Source organism: Nannospalax galili, unplaced genomic scaffold (assembly GCF_000622305.1).
Source record: "Nannospalax galili isolate Female #2095 unplaced genomic scaffold, S.galili_v1.0 scaffold231, whole genome shotgun sequence".
Classification (NCBI taxonomy): Eukaryota; Metazoa; Chordata; class Mammalia; order Rodentia; family Spalacidae; genus Nannospalax; species Nannospalax galili.
Window position 1 is genome coordinate 729,547 of NW_008330120.1, and position 24,939 is coordinate 754,485.

Genomic DNA, 24,939 nt, shown 5'->3' on the forward strand with positions numbered 1-24,939 from the left:
GAGGGAAACAAACTGAGGAGCTAGAGAGGTGCCTCAGCAGTTAAGAAGGCTCACTGTCCTTCCAGAGGACCCAAGTGTGGTTCCTAAAACCCACATCAGTTCACAACTACCTGTAACTCCAGTTCCAGGAGATCTCTCTCCCCCTTCTGGCATCCACCGCAGGCATTCTATCAGATAGCTCTCTTCTATAAGGAGGCCTCTGCAGTGAGACTGAATTTGAACAGTTACAGTGTATGTCTTGGGTGCAGTGTGTGTGAGTGCACACGCGCGCACACACACACACACACTCAAAATTTAAAGAACAATTATATTAAGAAAATAAAATTGAATCAGAGGGGGTGGGATTAGCACCCAGGCCAGTCAGTACTTGTAAGCACAACACACAGTCCCTGGAGGAATGTCACATTGCAATTCCGGTCACAAGAGAGCATTCAAATGTGGTCTGTGCTACACTCTCCCACAGGCTTCATAAACTCAGAATCCACTCCGAATTTCACAGGCTATTAAAAATGAACCCCAAGAGTTCCAAACCAAACAGCTATGGAACATGAACCCAATACATAAACCCAGTAAAGAAATCAAGAGCAGACACTTCCTAGTAACGACATATACTTGAGTGGTTAGAGTGAAGGAAATCTGTAGAAAATTCAAAACGATAACGGAGCTGAGAGTGATGAATCCAAGAATCTTTGGTTCTGTGAAACTTCGCCCTGTATGTTCTCAATAATTGATCGTGCTGTCCATTAACCTCCACACTGTGACCACCCAAGAACCACAGTGTAAAGACACAGGAAATAAATCATGGGCACAGGTGCCTCATTATTACAATTAAATGTATCATTAGCAGCTGAGGGATACCCTCCTCAGACTTCTAGACCTTCCCTGACACACAAACCCAGGTATCCTGAGGGTGTGCAAACAAGCCCATTTTTTAAAGCCCAAAGTTGTCACCTCAGCACCTACTATGTCAGATGACAGACCCCCAGTGTCAGCACCCACAGACACCTCTGCCGGCTCCCCATCAGCTCCTGCTCTCCTCCTTGGACATCCTGGAAGTCTTAGGGAAGTTTCAGCTAGGTGGGCACCTTAAAGACTTAAGATGGGGTACCCAGGGTCTCTTTGGGACTGCACATGTGCATAAGTAGGTGTGAACGGGGAAGGACATGGTAGGGGAGGGGGAAGGGGCCCGCCGTTAGCTCTGCAATCTGAGGAGAACCATTTTTCTCCTCTAAGTGCTCACAGGAGTCAGAAATGGACAGAACACCAATTCAAGAGTACAGAGACATGCCAGGACACACCTACGCCATGCGTCACTGGATCCAGAATTCCAAAGTGCACCATCGATAAACCAACCCGCAGTGTTTCCTTAGAGCTGTGTATTTGCTACTTTCCTGTTGCTGTGAAAAAAACCTGAGAAAAGCAACTTCCGGGAGAATGGGTTTATTCTGGCTCACAGTTCAAGGTGCCGCCTGTCATGGAGGGGAGTCAGGGCAGCAGGAGCCTGAAGCAGCTGGTCACGGCTCATCCACAGTCAGGGAGCAGAGAGTGATGATGCACGCTGTGCTCAGCTCCCTTCTCCACTTACACAGTCCAGGGGCCCAGCCAGGGAAGGGAACTGCCCACAGTGGACAGGCCTTCCCACCTCAACTAAAATGATCATGATAATCCCCCACAGACACGCCCAGAGACTGCTCTCCCTGTGATTCTAGATTCTGTCAAGTTGACAATGAACACTGACCATGACCAGCTGTATCCATTCTCAGGCCCCACCTTTGCTGAGCATCCCAGTTCCCCAGCCCAGTTCAATGACCTCTCTGGGGAGAGAAAATGCCACCTTCTAAAGGCTCCCTCTGATGCCCTGGGAGAAACTCCCAAAGGCATGTGCCTACCCAAGAGTCAATCACACGGCAGAGGGAAATGGTGACGATTCGACTCCACAGAGACAGGAGAAGGTGTGCTGTCACACAGACACGGAGGACCTCCTCCAGCTCTGGCAATCCACGTGAACACATCCTGTCACTGGGGGAGACTGAGGGAGCTACCACTAGGATCACAGCTTCTATGTGATTAAAATAACTGCGTATGAAAGGCTGACAACATGTTGGAAAATTTGGAAAGCAAAGTCTTTCAGGTGGCCAGGGATGCTGCTGGATGCCCATCACCCTAGTACTTGGGAAACGGAGATGGAATTTCTGCCAGTCTGGGGTCAGCCATGGCTATGTAGCAAGACTGTGTGTCAAAAAAATAATCATACATACTGTCCCAGTCTCCTCTGTTGCTGTGATAAAACACTGGCCTAAAGCAATTAGGGGAGGAAAGGGTTATGTCAGCTCACAGTTCTACTCCATCACTGAGGGGAGCCAGGGCAGGAGCTCAAGGCAGGGACCTGGAGGCAGGAACCGAAGCACAGACCGTGGAGGAACGCTGCTCACTGGCTCACGCAGCCATCTTTCTTACACAGCCCAGGGCCACCTGCCCAGGGATGGCACCACCCACAGTGGGCTGGGCCCACCCACATCAATCAGAAATCAAGAAAATGCCCCACAGACATGGCCACAGGCCAGTCTGATTGAGGAAGTTCCTCCACTGAGGCTCCCTCTTCTCAGGCATGTCAAGTTGACAACTGATGCTCACTAGCACACATACATGTATGCATGTAGACATACATACATGCATACAGACAACATCCTGTGGCTATCTGCAACATCTCTTTATCTTGGCTTCCCTCACTCTCGTCATCACTGCCTCTTGGCTTCTCAGACCCAGCCAGCTTTTGGCCCATCTGACGATGATCTGCAGAGAACCTTCCAGAACACGTTTATTCACTGGCAGGTCTTGGACCCTAAGAGAAACCAAGGGAAAGAAACTGACCCTTTCGCCCACTTTGTGTGTCTTTGTGTGGCTTTTGTCAAGAAGACCCGAGGCTAGGAACAGGACTGCTCTCTCCCACAGCTTGGGCCAGCCCCTGCACGTGGCCACCCAGAGCACGCTCCCAGGCAAAAGGTCCATTCACAGGCCAGCTCTCAGAAGCTGGCTTTCTGTGAAACGCCAACTTTCAGTTTCTCGCAATTGCTTGCTATTCCACAGTGTCTCTGACCTGCTCAACAGCGGGCCTTGTCCACAAGCAGCACAAAGCTGCCTTTGCCTGAGAGCCAAGAGCGGGGATGAGGGAAGCCACAGCTGAGGGGCGTCCCTTACCACTCTGACTGGCCCCATTCTTCCCCAGTGCACTGGAGGTCACCCTGTCAGGGAGTATGCACAGCTCAGAACTCCTAAGGGCTTGTGCCTGGCAAGTGGAGAGGGTAAATAAATCTTGGGAGATGGAGGAAGAGGGAACACAGAACAGTGGTCTGAAGTGGACCTATGAGTTTCAAACTTCTAAGCTGATGTCTCCAGCAGCAGAGGTTTCCTTGCCACTTAGAACAAGGTGCTAACTGGATAGGGATGGACTGGGTGAATGAATGGGTGGGTCAATGGATAGGAGGCTGGTAGATGATGGGGAAGAGAGAGCTTGATAGATGATATATAGATAAGACACACACACACGCACACTCACAGATGATTACTAGATGCACAGGTGACAGATACATGATCTGAGAGAGAGAATAGATAATAGATGTGTGTGGATTATGTACAGATGGTTGATAGATGATAGGTGATAGATTACAATGATTAATAGATAAGTAACAATCGAAAACAGATAACAGAGATGAATGACAAACAGGTAATCAATAATAGATGCATGCAAACATACATGTATTATATATAGATGCATAAATGATCGCTAGATGGCTAGACAGACACACACATAAAGATGGTAGACAGGTGGACAGATCAAAGTGTTAATTGAATAAGTCCTCCAAGAACTCATGCATTGGAAACTCGGTCCCTGTGAGCAGTCTTGAGACTGAGGCACCTTGGAAGCAGCCATGTCTGGAGGGCTCGGACCTAATGAAGGATTAGCCTGTTAAGGGACTCATGGACCATCCAGAGAGTGGCTCTGTTAGAAAGCAAGCTTTCCTGACCCTCTTGCTCCCTGTCACTGTGTATGTCCTCCATGCTGGGTCACAGGGGATCCTCAAAAGAGCCAGGAGGGTTCTGACACCATGCTTGTGAACTCTTCAGCCTCCAGAACTGTGAACCAAACCGATCTCTCTTCTTCTGGGGTTTAATCAAGCTGCTATTCTGACTGCATTTCCACCGCTCAGCTCACGTCACACCGCAGGTGAGGCAGGTGGGGATGCTGACCAATTCCTCTGGTAAAGAGAGCTCTCTAGCCACTTCGAGTACTGGGGAGGGATGCTGCAAGTGTGGATGGTGACAGAAAAGCTTGTCTCCACACTGACCAATTCCTCTGGTAAAGAGAGCTCTCTAGCCACTTCGAGTACTGGGGTGATGTTACCAGCTCACAACATTCTAGAAAATGTAACCACCATCTCTCACAAAGTGCCCACCACCTGCCACACTGGCAGAGTTGGAATCACAACCAAAGGCCAAGGCAGAGGTGGCCCAGGGGGATGAGTTACAGGGACAGTGGCTAGTGGACAGCTTGTCCCTGGCCACCATCATCTCTGTCAAAATGGCATTGCACTTGTGCCTTCCCTGGGGTTGTGTGATGCAGCACTGTGACCAGGCCAACCCCATTCCAAGGTCTGCTTGGAAAATAAAGCCCACATCCCCACCCAGCCCATCACCTCCCAGCATCCCACCCTGCCTGCAGGCCTCACCAGCTTCTGCACTCCAGCTCCCCCCTGGCTCACCAGGCTGGGCCTCACTGACTCCCTGTTTTTCCAGCATTTGAGCACACACCTGCTTTAGCATTTGCTGTTCCCTCTGCCTGGAATACTGGACTCCAAGGTGCTAGCATGGATAGCATCCTCACTCTACCTGGAGGCCCTCTCTGACTATCACATACACTCCCTCCACTCATTCCCCCCTCTACTCTTCCCTCTAGCCTTTTGTCGAGGGTGGCACAATCACTAGAGTCACGTCACACATCTAGTTCCTCATCTACTTCCATCACCCCACTGGATTATTTACTTTAAAGAAATGGAGATTTCACAGTCTCTGTGGATATAAACCACATGGACTAAAGAGTGGCACAGAGACAGGAAGCATCTGATCAAGGTTCTCCAGATGCCTTGCAATCACCAAGTGCAGAGAAAGTTGAGACATTCCATTTTCAACTCTCTACAGAGGATCACAAGGAAGCTCCTGGCTCAAAACCACTGGGTAGATGTGTATTGATCACTTTTCTTGATGCGGTGACAAGATACCGACAAAAGCCACTTCAGGATGGAAGGGCTTACTTCAGCTCACACTTCAGGGGTAGAGTACGTCATGGTGGGGAAGGCAAAGTGGAGGGAGCCGGAGGCAGCTGGTCACACCAAGCCCACAGGCAGGAAGCAGAGGGAGATGGATGTGGTACTCAGCTCACTTCTTTGTATTCAGCCTGGGCTCCTGGTCCAAGGAATGGCATCAGCCACATTCAGGGCAGATATTCCCAATCAATACAACCTAGAAACCCCCTCACAGACACAGAAGTTTGTCTCCTAGGTGATAGCAGTATCTGTCACGTTGACACTCAGCACTGGTCATCACAGATGTCCTATCAAATCCTGCCCAGCTCTTCCCCCAGATATACTGGCCTCTCCCCAGGCTGGCCTCACATAGGAGGCACGTCCTTGTCCGTTTTTGCAATCTGACAGGTGCAGTCACAGATGGTGATTTTTCAGATTCCATAGAGAGGGTCAAGCATGCTATAGAGAAAGCCTGCAGGACATGGGGGTCGGGGGGCACCCAACTCAGGGGAGGGGAGGACAAGCTGGGAAGCCTGAGGTGGGTGAGGCTATGTGGCCCAGGGTATGTCAGTGCCTTCCTCCCCCACAGCCACACTCTTGCGAGTGAGTTCTTAGTGTTAACTTCTGCTTTGGGCAAGAACTATAAATACAACATGGAGCAGAGACCAGGGATTGTCCAGTCTCTGCAAGAAGCTCACAGACCCTATATCCAACAGATGAGGACAGTGGTGATGTTCCTGAGCCCCTGGCCTCCATCAGCCCTTCATGCGTTAGTGCCTCCAAAGCACAGGAGGGAATGTCCATCTCTCCAGGGTGCAAAGCCAGGAGCTAGCCTGCCCAGCTGAGGTCAGCTGAGGCCTCCGCAGAGCTGGCTGATGTTGGGCACCCGGGGTGAGGCAGCACAGTCCCTGATCATAGGCAAAGCTCGGAAGTACCACCCAGGTGGGTCTGCTGCTGCACAGCTCTGGACCCCACAGCAAAGGAGCAGAGGAGGCATTTGAAGAGAAGTTTTGAATGGAAGGCCACTCTAAATGCCCCACCAGACATTCTCACAGTTGAGGGGTGACACAGAACCACTAAGTCTGAGGAACAAGAGGGCGTATGACAGTTAAATACCCGGTGGGATCTGGACGGGAGCTTGGGACAGAGAAAGGCTTGAGGGGAAACTGAAAGCCTCTGATATGGTGTGGGCCTTGCATTACAGCCACGGGTCAGTTCTAACTGAGCGACAGAACAAACATGTTGGGTGTCGGGAACAGGGGAAAAGCACAGGACACAGGGAATTCTCTATCTTTACAATATTCCTATAAAACTAGGACATTATAAAATTGACATTTTATTTATGTATTTATTATTTATTTATTTTTTATTTATTTTGGTCTTTTTGAGACAGGGTCTCCCTGTAGCCCCAGCTGTCCTGGAACTCACTATGTAGACCAGGCTAGCCTTGAGCTCACAGAGATCCACCTGCCTCTGCCCACCAAGTGCCAGGATTAAAGGCGTGCACCACCACGCCCGGCTGACATTTTACTTTTTTAAAAAGCATTATCTTCACTATATCAGGTTAAGAGGCTCCCAAGTCAGCTCCAGTGCAGGGGACATGTGTTTTGGGGATAGGCCTGGACACCTGAGGTGCTCATGCAGGGATGAGGTATGCTGGGATGTCCACTGGCACCCAGGTCACTGGGGGAAGATTCTTGCAGGGCTCTAGGACTCAGTGGCAGGGCCATGCACACTGGACCAGTTTTAGTCTCTGGCATGGGGTCTCCCATATAGTTCTCAGCATAAGGCAGAAGCAGGAGTCCAGTCACGTCCCAGCTCAGCTGCCTGCCCCTGGAGAGCCCAAGACACACAGTGTGTGTGCAGCCAGGCCCCCTCCCAGGTGGGTCTCAGAAACGTGGGACAGCAGGGAAGCCTCCAGCTCTCCATGGCCCCTTACACCACGGTCATAAATTCCAGTCTGGTGCCCCAGCCATGGAATCAAAGTCCTGTGAGCCTAGTCAAGTAGGGCACATCCAGAAAGTAAGAGAGGCCTGTCCGTAGGCTTAGACACCAATGTGAAGGAACTCTCAAGGCTACTTCCAGAAAGTGTGAACAATACCACAGTGGCAGCAAAGACTATGGGAGAAAATGCATGCAGGAGCCTGGGTGCAAATAACAGGCGAATACCTACGGGGAGAGGCGGAGTGTGTTCCTTACAGCAGAAGTCCAGTAAGTGATGTAGAGGACAGACGCAAACGAGACCCACCACTCAACACTGCAGTAAGTGTCACTGCAGCCGAGACAGACTCCTTGGTACATGCAAAGGTGAGACCAGAGACACGTTTACCGTCAGAGCACTGCCCTGCGGAACTCTGACTGATCACAAACAGGAGACCCCTGGATGGACGATCAAAGTCAGGACACCGGACACCATGGGCTCCTGAGCTGTTCCACTAGGGAGGCCCCCATGTCTTCTGAAGGACCCTTTCTCAAAATGCACACACTGACTAGGAGACAACAGACAGCCCCTCATTTGAGACAGTCTACAAAATACCTAGTAAGGTAGGGTCTTCAAATGATAGGGTCTGCAAAACAGACTGAGGAACAGATCCAAATGGGGGCACCATGCTGCGAGGGATTCTCGGTTGGTTCTGGGCCAGGAAAGGACCGTGAGGGTGTGAAATATTCATCCTCATTCTCTGGTATGAACTCCAGACATTTTTGGACTTTCTTTGGGGGGAGCATTGAGACACAGTCTCAAATAACCTGGATCGCATGTGGCCAAGGACGACCTTGAACTCTTGAGCCTCCAGTTCCAAAATGCTGAGACTACAGGCCATACCCGACTACCATATCTGGCTCCAGCCTTAGAATGAAATGATCATGCGTGTGTCTTTTTATATGTTAGTGAGGTGACTGGTGGCTGTCAGCCTCCAGGTAGCTTTAGGATGGACCAAGGCTTGATTAGGACTTTGCTTCTTACAGTCCCACTCCCAGACTTTGGGGAAGGAGGGGCCTGAGGTTAAGCCGATCCCCTAGGGTCACCAGAATGAGGCTTCCTTCTGGTAGGGTGGGGAGTGGGGGAGCCTCTAAATTGTTTGACACCAGAATCTGGGGATTCTATATTCCTTCAAACCTCACCCTCTGTTTTTTGCAATATCTTCCCCAGGCCTGCCTAAGACCTGCTTTCAAATTAGTGAACAGAAAAGGGAAGTTGTTCAGGGACTTTCTCCCGATGGGCCCTTCAGACCTCAAAGCCAGTTCCCCCACCCCATGCTGTGTTAGAATCTCAGTCTCCACAAAGGAACTTTGTCCCTTTCTAAGGACTCATCTGATGAGCTAAATGAGGCCCATTGAGCATAATTATGCTTTCTTAAGGTTAACTGTCCCATGTCACACATCCATCCTTATCACCATGACACCACCATGGTCACTGGCCCCTCTCCATATAGAGGAGGGATTATACAGGACACAGGTCACAAGGGTCTCCCGTCCCTGGCCCTCATGGGAAAAGCACAGTCAGTACTTGGTGGGATCCAACTGCCACCATCCCTACCCCATATCCCAGAGAACTCTGTCCAGGAGTCAAACTACAACTCCCAGTCCTCTGTGGGGCCCCAGGCGATCATACCTAAAGTTGGACCTGCCCCACTCTCTCTCAACATCACCATCAGATTCTCCTCCTATCCTTGTCCTCAGTGAGAGAAAGCCTCCCTTCATGGAGATTTCAGGATCCACAGTCTCCCCCATGTTTATTAGGCAGAGCTCTTGGCTTTGCCCTGGGATGTAGCGATGTCACACAGGCGCCTCCCCACACCGCACATGCTGTCCCGTCCTTCCCAACAAGCTGGGGTCACACTTCCTCCCTTGTAGGAACATTGGGGGCCCTGAAGCTTGGGTACCTTGTTCAGTGAGTTCTGCCAACCTCAAGTCCAGGCCACAGCCTTCCAATGTTGCAACTGCTGCCCAGAGCCCCATGTCCAAAGGAATGACTTGGAAATATCTGTCACAAGCACACAGGCGCTCCTTTGGAGCAGACAGGCTCCCCCAGTCCAGGAGGCCCTGTCCAGCTGGCTCCTAGCCTCTCCCTGTGTCACACTCCACACTCCACTCTTTCCAACATGGTAACCCCAGTTTCTCGGACATGCCAAGTCTCCTCTTCCCACATACCAGCTCTAGGCCAGAGCAGGCTTCTCTCCCCTCCAAGACTGGTCCCCTCAACCTGCCTCTTGGCTCTTCCCAACACGTTCCTCAGAGTCTCTGGCACTAGGAGCAAGTTGACCCTCATGTTTACCTGCGTGGCAGGGCAGCAGGGTGGCCCTCCCCGAGGCAGTCTCCTGCCAAGCCCGACAAGCCCACCCCGCTAGACCAGCTACCACGTGGGGCTGTAGGTTGGCCCACTGCATATACCCCATGCCAGGCAGCATGCTATGTGCTGAAAGGAGGGAGACAGCAGGCGACCACACATGCAGTGAGCCCAAGGGCACTGCTGTCGCCTTGTATCTGTCCTTTGCTTCCACTTCGGACCTCAATAACGGGAAAGAGCTACTGGATTCCCGTCTCCAAGGAGCACCGACACCTGGGACGTCATGCTAACGGAGCCCGTGGATGCTAATGGAAGCCATTTTTGCATCCTCTTGCCAAAGGTCACTGGTCCCACCCTAGCACAAGAGCTGCAGAGGGGGGAAGGTCAGAAGGCACGCCTACTCCACAGGAGAACAGCTGCTCTGTGCATACACCATCCTGGAATAAACTGGTATTTGCTCATTTTTTAAAAGCCACACAGAGACTAATTCTCCACAAGTGTGTAGGCCTATTTTAGCAATGAGCGTTAGCACCACGTCTTGCTCCGAGCTCCTCTGCCAATCTCACCAGCTCCAGGAATTTCCAACAGGGCGACAGCATCTAACCCAAGGCGAGCATAGAGCTGGTGGTTTCATTTTTGGAGCTTTGCCCCCCTTCCCGTGTTGGCTTTTCTTGGTCACCTGTGGAGATAGGAAAGGGCTACTGGGGACAAGGCCACCCCCATACATTCAGCCCAGGCACAAAGAATGTTGACCAGGGGCAACATGACCCCTTTAAAGGTAAAGATGCCAACAGATTCCCCAGAAAGTAGGAATATCTGTGAGAAATATTAGAGACAATCACATCAAAACATCTACTGTCAGTAATAATGATCTAAGACCAGACAAGTCACATTCATGTCCTAGGGTCAACAGAGGAGACACGGACCCCTCCCACTCACCAGAGAGCCTGCCAGGTCAACAGAAGCACAGAGCAAGACATTTGGCTGGCTCCATGATGCATGTTATCAAACATCCCCTGCAACTCCCCTTCCCATGGAAAACAATGGGAGAAAGTATGTATAATTTCTCCCCAAAGCTTATACTTCACATAAAAGCAGACCAGCTATGTGCAAGGATCCTGGGGAAGCGGACCAGCACAGAAGGCGGGAGGGCCCGATGCCCAGCTGTCCATATGTATGGTATTTCAGGAGCCCAGCATCCACCAGACTTCAAGCAGCTCGCGGTTAACAAGGTCAGTCTTGACCTGGAGCCCCAGCTGGTCTGCGAATCAGCCTTTGGCCTTGGCATTCTGGTTCTCCTAGGAAAATGAGGTGCAGTGCTGGGGGGTAGGGAGCCTCTGCGCGCCCACGCCATTCCAGGCTCTGCTAGACAGAGTTGAGAAGTCTTTGAGGGTTCCTATGTTTTCCCTGGCAACAATGATCCTCAGACCAGGAGGGAAACTTCTCTGAGCTTCAGGTAAGTAGTGGATCAGAGTTTTCTTCTGTCACTCACCAAGGTACACAGGGTACACTCTGGAACTTCAGTGGAAACTGTTCCCTGGAGACAGGAAAGGCTGTCGCTGACTCACTGCGGCTGGGGTCTTCCTGGGTTCCAGTCACTGCGCTCAGTAGAGACCGTGTCATCTATTGATCCCATCTGCCCTTCCAGGACAATAGCCAGCACATGGGAATACAAGGCCCAGAGAGGTCAGGTGGACTTGACAAAGTCACCGTGAGATCATGTGTCCTAGTTTCTCTCTATTGCTGTGATAAACACCATGAGCAGAACAAACCTGGGGAAGGAAGGGTTACTTTACCTTCAACTTACAGTTCATCATAGAGGAAACCAGGGCAGGAGCTCAGGGCAGGAACTGAAGCACAGACCATGGAGGAACGCTGCTTATTGGCCTGCTTTTTTATACAACACAGGCCCACCTGCCAGGGGTGGCACTGCCCACAGTGGGCTGGGCCCTCTGGGCCCTCCCACATCTCTCAACCATCAAGAAAATGCCCCACAGACATGACCCGAGGCTGATCCAATAGAGGAAATTCCTCAATTGAGGTTCCCTCCACTCTGGCGTGTCAAGTTGACAACTGAAGTCGTCCAGTGTACCAAGGTTGGTTGGCAAAAAACCCAAGCAGTCTAACCTGGAGTCCCGTCCCTGTCTACATCCTTCAAAGCCTGGCCAGTTGGTCTGCCAATACCATGGTACCACCCTATCAGGTGCGGCAGGAGATCCCACATGGACCTGACTTCAGGAGCCCACGGAACAGCCTGCCAGAGGACTACAGCGCCAGCCTGGTTTGCCAACCCTCCTGCATCTTCCTGTGACCTTCCTGCCCCTCCATCAAAGGGGCATGGTGGACAGCCCTCCCTCGGCCTAAAGCAGGTCCATGTGCCAACTCCAATAGTGTCTGCAGAAGTGAAGGCTCTAGCCTTGACCCTAAAAGGACCCGTGCATTTGTTTCCACCACCACAACAGACACTGCTGGGCTGGACCACAGGCATGAGAGACACAAGAAGGACAGCCACAGATGAGCCAAGGCATCCTTCCAGCTGCAGGCACTGAGGTAAGAAGGTGCTTGCGAAGGCCTGTGACAGGCAGAGAGGGACCAGAAAAAAGTGAAGGCTCCAGCCTTGACCCTAAAAGGACCCGTGCATTTGTTTCCACCACCACAGCAGACACTGCTGGGCTGGACCACAGGCATGAGAGACACAAGAAGGACAGCCACAGATGAGCCAAGGCATCCTTCCAGCTGCAGGCACTGAGGTAAGAAGGTGCTTGCGAAGGCCTGTGACAGGCAGAGAGGGACCAGAAACAACCCAAAGGGGGCGGATTAGAGTGTCTACCATGCATCAACTTTGCCTGTGGAAATGCCCCCAGCCTAAGTGGCCTTTTTACCTCACACCACCACCTCATGCTCCAGACACAGAAGAGTATAAATATCAGCCGATGGAGAACGCCCCCAGCCTAAGTGGCCTTTTTACCTCACACCACCTCATGCTCCAGACACAGAAGAGTATAAATATCAGCCGATGGAGAAGAGATTATCAAGGGAACCCCCAGATCAAGGTGGCAAATGACAGCAGCGTCTGCATCTCTCTGCAGCCTCCGGCTCACCTGTGTCTCCCAGCCACACCTTTGGGATTTCTTTCCATATTTCGATTTTCCACCACCATGACTTTATTAATATTTAAGCCCTTCTTTTTTCACGTAAATATGTTTTATTTTAAAATGTATCCCTGGGGACTGACCTAGAACTAAACCCCAGTGATACTAAAGTTGATGACCTTGGATGATGCACCTGCCTAGAGCCTGCGTCTGCTCTCTCAGGTATTTTAAGTCATTTCTAGGTGATCTGTGATACTAAATAGACTGGAAATGCTATGCTCAGAGTTGTGCTGTTCTGCTATGAAAATGGTGACAATTTTAAATATTTCATTTATTATTTATTTTATGTTTATGTGTGTGTCGCCTGCATGTAGGTAAGTGCACCCATGTCATGCGATGCCCATGGATGACAGAAGAGGCTGTGGATCCCCTGGAAATGGAGTTACAGACGGTTGTTAGCTGCCATGTGAGTGTTGGGATTTGAACCCGGGTCTTCTGCAAGAACAACCAGTGTTCTTAACCGCTGAGCCATCTCTCCAGCCCCGAGAATAGTGACAATTTTAAAAGTTTGTAAAGGGGCTGGCGAGTTGGCTCAGTAGGTGAAAGCACTTGCTGCCAAGCCTGACCACGTGAGTTTCATCTCCAGGCCCCACATCGAGGAGAAAGAGAGCCAATTCCTGCAAACTGTCCTCGGACCTCTGTATGAGTGTCCTGTATGCAAGTGCCCCCCCCACACACACACAATAAAGAAGTTTGTGAGGGCTGAGAAGATGGCTTAGCTGGTAAAGTGCCTGCCACACAACCCAAGAACCTTACTTCAGATCCTAGGAACCCATATGAAAGACTCACTGGACATGGTCATGCACCTGTCACCTAGTAAAGGGGAGGGGATGGATCCCTGGAGCCTACTTGCCAGATAATTCATAAGAGCCATCGGTGAGTGACCCTTTCTCAAAAAAACGTGAAGCATTGAGACACCTGACATTGGTCTCTGGCCTCCATACACATGCATACATGTACATACACAGCTACACACACACACACACACTACATACACACACAAAAGCACACACACAAAAGCATGTTTATAAGAGCCAAGGAGATAGCTCGTGGAAGAGTACTTGCTTATGACGCACAAGGCCCTGCATTTCACCACCAACACTGGATTTAAAACAGTCTGTACCTGGGGCTGGAGAGATGGCTCAGAGGGTAACAGCACTGACTGCTCTTGCAGAGGACCAGGGTTTGATTCCCAGCACCCCGATGGTGGCTACGCACACACACACACTACATACACACACAAAAGCATGTTTATAAGAGCCAAGGAGATAGCTCGTGGAAGAGTACTTGCTTATGATGCACAAGGCCCTGCATTTCACCACCAACACTGGATTTAAAACAGTCTGTGCCTGGGGCTGGAGAGATGGCTCAGAGGGTAACAGCACTGGCTGCTCTTGCAGAGGACCAGGGTTTGATTCCCAGCACCCCGATGGTGGCTAACAAGTGTGACTACAACTCCAGTCCAGGGGATCCGACACCCTCTTCTGTCCTCTGAGGGCGTGGCACAACATGGATGCACTTAAACAGTCTGTGCGTATTTAGTATGGATGGATTTTTTCTAATATTTTTTGGCCCAAGTTTGGTTGAATCCATACATGCAGGACTTGCAGACATGTAGCCAGCTGCTCAGGACCCCTCTCTGGAGAGCTCACAACCACATTTAAATAGGAAATGTAACAGGATAGTAAAGACTGTGTGGCCAGGAAGACCCCAGCAAAGCAGGAACCAGGACAGTCCTGACGGGGGGATCCGACACCCTCTTCTGACTTCTGCTGGGTGTACTTACATACATGCAGATAAAACACTGTTTTAATAATAATAAAATAATAATATTCTTTTAAAAAGACAGTCCTGAGGCTGAAAACATTCCAGGACTTTGCACAGAAGGTCCATGAGCCAAGGTCAGCAGCTCAGGTAACCTGAGAAACACACTCAAAGTCATTCCAGAATCCATACTGCCTGAGACGGTGCTCTCTTCCAAAGAGAAGTAGAAAGACAATTTCTGGCCTCTTGCTCTGACTTTACTTAAATCCTCAGAATGATTTTGCCTGCATATGGATATGAATTTCCAAGGAAAAAGACAAAGAAAAATTAGTTATAACAACAACACAATTCATTAGTAAGAGTGCTGAGGTGGATTGTTACTTTTGAAAAGTGCTCTGTTTTTAAAAATTGCATGATGATGTATAATAAATCTATTTGTCAAGTGGTAAAAGCCACAGCTCCTATACCCTCTCCTCAGTTCTTGGCAGATTCGTCAGAGAGTTGCCAACTAATCACTGTCAAAGTCGATTGATGTTCCCATTAGGGACAGTGGGTTGCCAAGCTAGGCATCCAAACGATGTGTGTTAACAAACAGGGACAGAAGCCACTAAATATGGAACCTTCTAAACTCTGCACACAGCTGACCGATTCTCTGTCCCCTGGCCTTGCCTTTCACTGAATAAAATCTTGTCACAGTGGCCATTCTGGTTAAATGAACTGGGAAATGAAAGCATGTCTGCCCACGTGCTTCTAGGACTTCAGATGAGGGTGCATCTGTCCTGTAGACTGATCCATCTAAAGGCGATGGCTTCCTGGTAAGATGCAGGGGCTGGGAAGATGGCTCAGTCAGTAAAGTAGTTGCCTCTCAAACGCAAGGACCTGAGTTCCATTCCCAGAACATAAACTTAAAAGAAAACCCACATCCGTGGTGGTGCACACTTGCCATCTGAGTTCTGGGAAGGCAGAGGTAGAAGGATCTCTGGAGTTTACTGACCAATCAGCCCAGGTAGAAGGATCTCCGGAGTTTACTGACCAATCAGCCCAGCCTACTCAGTGAGCTCCAGGTCAGAGAGGACTTTGTTTTAAAAAGTGGATGGCTAAGGTTGACCTCTGACCTGCACACGCACACACATACACCCAACTCCCCATATGCATGTACCTACACATATACATGTACACCCATGCACGCACGCACGCACGCACACATGCATGCACACACGCACAAGATTCAGGGGAATCAGCTGGGTAGGCGGGGCATCAAGTTCATGGATTCTGATACTTCTAGCAACCTGTTTAAGACAATCCTCCTGGTTTACCAAAGGAGGATTTCTAAGAAATGAGTTAAGTGACCTCATCACTGAACACAGAGAGTATCTGCACCAACTAAGGAGGCTACACCATCCCTAGGCATTGAGTCCAAGACCACGGCCACAATGGCAGCTCCCATCACCTGCAGCTGCCACAGAGCATGGAACCATGTATGTGGCCATGGGTGGGTCACTGGGCCTTGGCTCAATCTCAAGGGACAGTTAAAGGAAGTTATGGTTGGTCTCCGTGCAGCAAGAAGCGACAGTAGGCACATTTTCCCTCCAGCCATTGGTCACTTAGACCGACCTCTGTAAGGGACAGCAGCCTCATCTGCCCTGCTCTCCAGATAAATACTAAGGCGCACTGTCTAGACTTGGATCACACAGCCCAGCCCAAGCTTGTTCCTTAGCAATGTCGTGAAATTTAAAATAATGGCTTCAGCTTCTGATTCCTTCTAGCTGCTGTTTAGGCCTGCAGGCCACAGGCCACTAACCAATGTGGTTCACCGCATTCTCGTGGTGTTTTTGTGTTCACGTGGATGTTCCAGGAAGCCCGGTTGGGTGGCTGAGCCGTCTAGAGTCATTCCAACCCTTCTATCTTTGGTATCTGCTCTTTTTTTCTTTTGCAGTGCCGGGAACTGAACCTAGGTCCTCATGCATGCTAGCAGGCGCTGGCCACAGCTCTAGCCCTGCACCTGCTCTGGTTAGGAGCATCAATGTATATATATACTACTAAATGAAAAGCAAAAGGAAATGGTACTGCTCAGCCTCTCTTGCAGCTGGGGGTGGCCATTCAATGCCCTTCTGGCCAAGTAGACGTGAGTGGATTGATGTCACTGCACAGGGCCAAGTCGTGACCAGCAAGTAACTACCTAGGCCTTTGTGTCCCCTTTATTCTGCCTAGAAAGTGCACTGGTCACTGGAGGAGGAACAGTCATGTTGTGACTAGGACAGGAAGAATGTCACAGGGTTGAGACCCGCTTGAGGGAAGCCTCTGCTCTTACTTAACTCGCTATGTCAAACCACATTCTGTCTGATTAAATTGCTAATATTTAAAATCGTGCCTCCCATAGAAATCTGGATGGCCAGCACAGCTCCTGAAACAGGCTGACTGGGTCGACCTGGGCCACTTCCCACAGAAGCCACCAGCTCTGCATGGTGGCTCACTTCCCTGAGTCCCTGGGTAGCAAGAGTCCTGGGCCCTGTAGACACTGCCGTTGGATCCTCGTGTCAAAGAGGTTCTGGTGCATGGACTGGAGGCCACTTCTCAGACTTATAGTAATGGGTCTCAAATTCTCTCACATACTTGGTAAGAGGCAATCTATTTCTGTGGTATTTCCAGCCGCTCTGGGTAAACTCCTGGGGGAGGAGCCCGGGACATCCCAGCCTTCACACAACCACCTGTTCTACTGCCATGGCTTAAAGTTTTGCTGAAAGACCTTCCATCACTAGAGTAGGTTCACATCCCTAGAACTTGAAAATGAGCTCATCACAGCAAAACTTCTGCAAAGACACAGCCAAACCCCATTCACAACCAACCAACCTACCATCCCATAGTTGTTAGGACAGACTAGGACAGTTTCTAGGATGCAGGAAAGAGAGAGAACAGGACCCACATCCCTTCGGATTAGGAACTGAGGGATGGCCCAGCATCACACAGGTATAACGGTAAATCTGGTGAGGTCAATGGCGGGGTGGGTGGAGAACGGGGGTTGACGGGGAGTCAGCTGTCCACACAGCCACACAGCATGTGGCCTTGCATCAGGAGGGCCTGAATCCAGAAAAGGACATGAATTCACCTCCATCTTCTTATCACCATTGACTGCAAGGGGCCCCAGACCCGGAGAGGCACGGCCTGAACACCCTGACAAAGCCAGGCACAAAGGGAGAGCCTGGAATGGACCACACCCTGCCCATCTCAGAGTTTCCCTGGCTTTGTTGATGACAGATTATCTGAGGGGATGAAGGGATGCTGGGGATGAAGGGATGTCCACTGCCTCTGAAGAGCCTCCCTGGCTTTGTTGACAGATCATCTGAGGGGATGAAGGGATGCTGGGGACCTCTTAACAGCTATACTCTAAAACCTCCTCACTGTGGACAACCAGAGCTCTCTAATCCTTACCCACTCAAGATTCTGGGATGATAATTGCCACCATTGTGCCTTCTATTTTGTACTGGTGACTGAACTTAGGGCTCCGTGTATCTAAGCAAGCACTCTACCAATGACCTGTCTCCAGACCAATTCCAACCTTTTATTTTAAGGCAATGTCTTGCTAATTTGCCCAGGTTGGCTTTGAGCTTCTCATCCTTGGGTCTCAGCCTTCTGAGTAGCTAAGCCACCAGGCCCAGCCACCATTTCAAAGTTTAAAGGAAACTGGAGCGAAGAGAGGTGAAATGACTTTCCCAGGGCCACACAGCTGTGCGTGGTAAAGCAGCACTTGGGAGTGCTTCATTCAGGCAGAGAATCTCTTTGAATCTCATTCTCTTGGCCAGTGAGACCCTTCCACTTCAAACTCTGTGAAACTAACTGAATTTACATAAACTAGTCCTGTGTGGATAAGAAGTTCTGTGCTTAGGGATTCCTGCTCAAGGATCACATGATCAGAACAAGGAGAGCTGAGGACCCCTCTAGAAGCAGAGCCTAAGATCACAGGGGACACATTGGTCTATCTGCCAATCAATAAAGCCTCCCCGGGAAGCGCCCAGGCCCCAGTGCCTGGAACACAACCACGGAGTAAACAGACAGGCCCGCCCTTCAAGGAGTCTCCAGTCTCCAGAGAATCACTGCCCAGCAAATCCATCTGCAGACTGGAACATTCTAGATCTGTTTTCTCCGACATGGCAGCTGCAGTCCCATGTGGCCACCAAGCAAATGTGACTAGAGCAACTAGAGCAACTAGAGCAACTAAGGGATCACAATTTCCATTTTAACTTATTACATTTAATTTGGATTCAAAATGCTACCTGTGGCTCATGGCTACCATGCTGGTCAGACCATAAGGTGTCTGTCAAATGGATGGTGATCAAAGTGAGACAGGTAGAGAAAGGCAGGTACTGCATATGATCAAGACGAACTTGGGTAGGAAGAGAGCCATGGCTCTAATGCTGTGGCTTCTAAGGAGCGAATGCTACCCGGACACACCCAGTATCTGCAAAGTCACCCATTGCGCTTGGTTTCTGTGGGGGAGATGGGAGGGAAATTTCAAAAGTGCCCAGTCACGTTCCACGTGACCATACAAACACTTCCGTAATCGGGAGAAAACACAGTGAGTTTCTTGAACTCTGTATTTGTAAAGCACGTGGTTTTATTTTTAATACCCCTAAAGAAGCTGACAAAGTCATTGCTGCATAGTTCTGCTGCTAATTAAAACATGTAGACACTCCGCAGGGGGCTGGAGGGAGAGCCCTAGAACTGAGGGCTCCACCGGAAGAGAACGCTGGAGAATTGCAAATAGGTGCCACAAGGAGACATGCGGTGCTGTGCCCCCTCACCTCCCTGAGGCACAGCACCCCACTAAAGGTTGGAGATGAAGGAGGAGAGACAACAATAGACAGGCATGCTAAGAAACTTGCTCTTCTTCGGGGTAAACGGGTAAGAGGAGGAAGGGGCCAAGACTTAGGGTGGAGGCTGTCCAGGAGTGGGAAGGGGACGCTGGGCCCCAAGTGGGGGATACAGAATAAGGGCAGGGGGCTTAGGAGGCCGGTGGTGGCTGGACACAATGCTACAGGAGAAGGTGTCAAGACGCACTGTCCCGTGATTAAGGTGTGCTGAGGAGGTAGCCTCAGCCAGCTGGAACTTATGCCTCTAGGGCTGCAGGAGTCTGACAAAGAGGCGCTGTAACCCAGACTCTGGGAGGGGTGTCTTGACCTCTGTCCACAGCTCTGGAAGGGCAAGAGACTTAAATGCAACTCCTTCGCTAAGCCGCAAGGCAAAGGTGATTGGTCCCTGCAGAAAGACACACGGCCTCAAGCTCATCCAGGCTCACTACCTCCTGGCCTGTCCCAAGCCACATAGGTTGACCCAATGGTGCTGGGACTTGCGTCCATTATTGCTACAGATGCTCATCATAAAAAGTCCAGTTGCTTAGGCCTATGTTCACAGAGAATGAAACAGGAGAGTGGGTGAACAGATGGTATAAACTGGGTGGAGGGATGGTCAAGGTTGACTGTAATGGGCACAGGAGCCCTAGAGCCAGGGAGACCAGGGTAGGAGGTGGTCAGGACTGGCTGAAGTGGACATGGAAGCCCTAGAGCTTGGAGGTCAGAGAGGGACTTTACACATAAGAGTCATCAGCTGAGACAGCCTGAGCGTGTAGCCAAGGTCTAGAGTCAATAGCTGTCCAGGTGTGGTGATGTGACCAGCAGCATGGCCTGGGACCCTCTCAAAAACACATTGAGACTCACACAGACCTGAGTCAGGAGCTCTTGGGGGCCACACCCATAGTCTGTGTTAACAAGCATCAAGTGACCCTGATACGCATGGGGGTTTCAGTGAACACTCCACAGCCACAGCTCTCCAGAAGACACTTCGTAATGACTAGTAGATGGGGTACCACTGTCATCGGTGGGATAAAGGCCAAGGGGGTCACTCAACATCCTACCATGCACAGGATGGATGGCCCTGCCAAACAGGATGACCCTGGCCAGTGAAGGCAGAAGTGCTGTGCTGAGAAGCCCTGGACCAAATCAGAGTCCTGCCTGGCTGTACTTCTGACCCTCTGGAAACAGTTTTTAAAACTGTACAAGTATCTGTTCTATAGCCCAGTCTGTGGTCCTGGCATCAGGGGCCAAGGAGCGGAGGAAAGAGGGAAGAAAGAAGGCAGTATGGGGGGCCTGGATGCCGTGGGAGGCAGAAAAGACACTAGACAGAGGTGGACTGGGGAGGGAGACATCAAGAATGGGTGGGGAAGGAGGCAGCCTGGGACCTAGGGGGCATGGCTCCTGCCTGACTGGCAGGGTCTGTCCATGGTGCAGAGGGGCAGAGGACCAATCCCCATGGCCCTAGATCAGAGGGAGAGAGGAAGTCAAGTCCTTCAGACTTCGAACCCCTCAGGAGGAGGAAAGCACATGGGGATGCTCCCTGACCTACTTCAGAGTTTAACTGTGGAAGAAAACCAAACCCTGAGATGGATTTACAGAGAGAAACACTACAAAGGTACAGCTGAACACAACTGAAGGTAAGACAGCACAGTAGGAGATCAACCTAGGAGGGACACCTCTGCCCTGCGTGCAGTCCGTGCCACAGACGGGTGCCGAGAAATTCAATACACTAGGAAGCCACAAAAATATGCTCGCTAGCAATCAAGGAACCACAAGGTAACACAAGAGTCCATTTGTCACCCTTCACACTAGGGAAGAATGGATTTACGATCTCAGGTGTGGGCAAGGGTTTGAACAGTGGGCACCGCCACTCCTCCTGGGAGGGGCATGAATTGGTGTCTTGCCCAGGAGGGTGCAGTAACATTATGATGACAAATGTGGATCCCCTGTGGCCCAGACATCCCCTGAGCTGCCATCTACCCTGGAAGATGTTCTCATACGAGCACAAGGCAGCCTGTGCGCGGGCTATCACTGCTGTGTTCCGTATGATGGGAAAACATTGGACACAACACAAATCCTTATAGCAGAGCCAGAAAAATACATTCCCTACAATACCACTGCGTGATTCCTAAAAGGAAGCTGCAGTAGAACTGGGTACTCTGAGCATAACAGCCATCATCATCAGAGCAGACGGCCTACTTGTAAGAGACCCCAAGATCAGGCTTGTTGACTACTGAGGTTCCTTTACAGGATGGGTGGGAGGGCTATTGAACTCCCCCCGCCCCCCGAGATTCCAGTCCCTCCTTCCTTCACTCCTGGATCAGTTGTGAGTCTGCCCTAACTGCACATGGCCTTGTGATCTCAGGAAGTGGTGGCTAGCTGGGGGAAGCCATGAGGCAGCAACCCTGGTGGCGTGGATGCTTTGGCCCTTCACCCTAACTCTGTAAGTGGGTGCAAAAACTCATTGGTTCCTTGAGCTGGACTTCGGGGACTTAGTTTGGTTTGCTGCTCAATAAAGAGCCCTGGGGTAGATGTTCATTAATATTTCCCCAGAGATGGGTACAGCAGTGCGGTAAGCTCTCCAAGGCCAACTCAGGTAGAACAACGTGCTGAAGACGTCCCCCCACATCCACACAGTGCATCCCACTGGCTGTTTTCCACCCACATGGACAGACAAACGGAGGAAAGGTCAGAGTAGCAACACCATATTTACAGCAGGGTAAAACTGAAGGAGGCGGGCACCAAAGCAGCCCAAGTTTACTTTCTCAGGAACGTCTGGAGTTCTGACTAAGAATAGTGATGCATTCAAAACACCCTGGAGGAGGGCAAACACAACCTAGAGCTGTTTCATGAAAATAGAGAATTTAGACAGAAGGAAGTAACTCTTCCCAATGCTTTCCATCTACTTGCTGCACAGCCAGGGGGCTGGGTTCAGTGTTCAGGAGTCTCCATTTAGAACAGCAGGTGGGTAAAGGGGGGAGGCTTTAAAGAGAGGACCAGATGGGGGGCTGGGACCTTTCCGTCTGCTGAAGAAAGGGCTTGGGCTGCGCAGTAACTGACAAGAACACTTTCTGGAAACCCCGACCGGGTCACACAGAGTCTGAATGAGCATACCACGGTGGATAGACAGCAGACTCTCAAGCCACTGAAAAATAAATTTGAAAACAAGACAGATGTGTCCCAGAAAAGTGCAGTACATTATGAAGGAGTGAGTCTCCCACCCACAGGGCTATGCAAACTCATTCCTCTGGATCCTACCTGCTTCATGCTCCTGGGTCTCTTCCAACTTAAAGATTCTGACTCTTTCAGACCAGAACATGATCCACAGATATCCAATTACCAGCTTTGGCCACACACATCTTTTCCATAACTGTTCACTTGGCCTTGCTTTGATCATTCGAACCTGACAAGAACTCCAGCATGAGCCCCTCCGTGGCATAACTTCATCCCGGGCATCCAAGCCCTCCTCTTCCTCCTCTTTCCTCCTCGTGGACTGGCAGCAGCTACCTGCCAAACCTCCGCTGCCACCCATGCACGCACTAACTCACAGACAGCCAAAAAGCTAAGTCCTCCATGATTTCCATTTCAAGTTTGCCTCTTTTTACTGCCAGGGAGACAAAGGAGTGGGAGAACGGTTATCTGGTGAAGGACCATTCAAATTCCATACTGGGGACCATCTGCATCTTTGAGATGTAGAAAACCAAACCCATCATGGCGCACTTCACCCCGAATTACTAAAAGGAGGGTTCATTAGTGCCTTAAGGGTCAATTTACAGCAGCCTATTCTGGATACTCTGGGGAAATTAAGTTGCCTTTCCAGATGTAGGATCCCCTGGGCTAGCACCTTGATGTGACCAGGTAACACTGTATCAACAGTCCTAACAAAAACATCTTACAAGACTTGGATGGATTTATTGTTTAAAATATCCAGTGATACCCTGGTACCTAGAGAGCTGCTTTAAAAAAAAAGGGGGGGGGTTCTGGGCAGTTCACACAGCTCTCATGTGCTCTGGGAACTGGAGGGTTCCCTTGCCACAAAGCCACCATTCCTGACCCCTGGAATTGCCTCTACTTTGATGCCACCATTTAACACCGTCAAGTCTGCACTGGAAGGTCCTAGCATTTAGAATAAGTCTGCAAAGGAAAGTAAGGTGAGCTGTTACCAAACAGCAGCTAGGACAGGGCTCCAGGAAGACAGAACTGAGCCCCCCTGTGTGACACCACAGCACTAGTTTTGATTCTTTTTCTTTCTTTCTTTCTTTTTTTTTTTTTTTTATGATCCGTTTCAGATGCCTGACTTCTCCCCGAGAAGTGAAAATTGCCTTCTGGTGGAGAAAGGTTTTAATGATCACTTTGCTTCCTGCGTCGCCATGGCGACAGGGCGCACACAGCCCACCCCCTCCTGCTTCATTAGGCCTTTCTTTCGTCCCTGGAAAGTAATCAATTAAACCATATAGATGCTTCTGTGACCTGTTTATCACCGACACAATCCTAGCTGCCCTGCGGGTGGAGGAGCCGACAAGTCCACAGAGTGAAAGAACAGGGCTCCACCAGGCGCACACCCTCCATCTCCCCGCGGCAGCTCTGACCAGCACACCTATCCAGGGAGGCAGGCGGGCGCGCCCAGGTGTGCCAGGCCCTATCGGAATCCCAGTGCCTGGTGACAGCCCTGGGCGCAGGGGCCGCGGGAGCACAACTCTGCCTGGGCTGGCGGGGTGGGGACCGCAGGAGGGCCTGGGAGGAAGAGCAGAGTCGGTCACCGACCCTGGGCGGAGGTGGCCCGGGTGGACTCTCCCTCCCGGGGGTCAGTGCAACCCAGGGTAGCAAGCCCCTCTGAGGGGACGCGATGCCCAGCAGCCAGCGAGCAGGGCACACTGCAAAGCCCAGGCTCTACCCAGGAAAGCGGCTCCTTTCCGGACAAAGAGCTCCGCGCGCCCCAGCCCTGCGCGACGGGGACGGGGATCTCGGGCCCCCGCGCCCTGGTGGGCCGTGATTCCCCCACCGCAGGCGGGGGAGCTGAGCCCACGGAGGGGAGGCTGGGTCCCCACACCGCCCGCCTCGCGTCTCCCCCACCCACCTGGCTGCCCCCGCCCGGCCTGGTACCTGGGTTCTCCCCGGCGTCCGTGGAGGTGGCCGAGGAGTCGGTGAGGACGCTGGGGTCACTCTGCGAGCGTCCCCGCGCCACAAGGCATCCGCTCCCGTCCTCGGATGCGGCCATGGGCCCGGCGGCGCGGGAGCAAGTTGGAGGGAGACGCGCGGAATCAGAGCATCCGAGGCGGCCAAGGTCACCGGCGAGGGGGCTGGAGGGGGGCGTCTTTTTCAAAAGGAAAAGCAAAGGGGACCAGGGAAGGGAAGGACCGGGGAAGCCTGCGGGCCGGCTTCAGGGCGGGCAGACAATAGCCCTGCGGGCTGCAGCCAGGCGCATCCCGGCGCGCGCGGCCTCGCTTTGTTATTTATCCGTGTTTATTCCCATTCTTCAGTTTATATTCCAGGGGAAAAAAAAGTTGAACCGGGAAATAAAAACTTTTTCTTGTCAGTGTTTTTAGCGTGCTTGGGGCAGGGGGTGAAGTCCAGGAACGTTCGGGGAG

General features: G+C 51.1%; 1 protein-coding gene across 3 annotated transcripts in view; it reads right to left on the reverse strand.

The window, feature by feature from the left end:
• Window positions 1–24,939, reverse strand: part of Phactr3 (phosphatase and actin regulator 3) — a 240,325-nt gene that overhangs the window by 184,325 nt on the left and 31,061 nt on the right. The window contains exon 1 of one of the 3 annotated variants that reach the window (XM_008842137.1): window positions 24,455–24,939. The exons of 1 other annotated variant lie outside the window; for it this stretch is intronic. In XM_008842137.1, coding sequence (XP_008840359.1) covers window positions 24,455–24,569 — 115 coding nt within the window. In that variant the 5' untranslated portion in view covers window positions 24,570–24,939. One more of the 3 variants, XM_008842172.2, reaches the window with a different exon arrangement.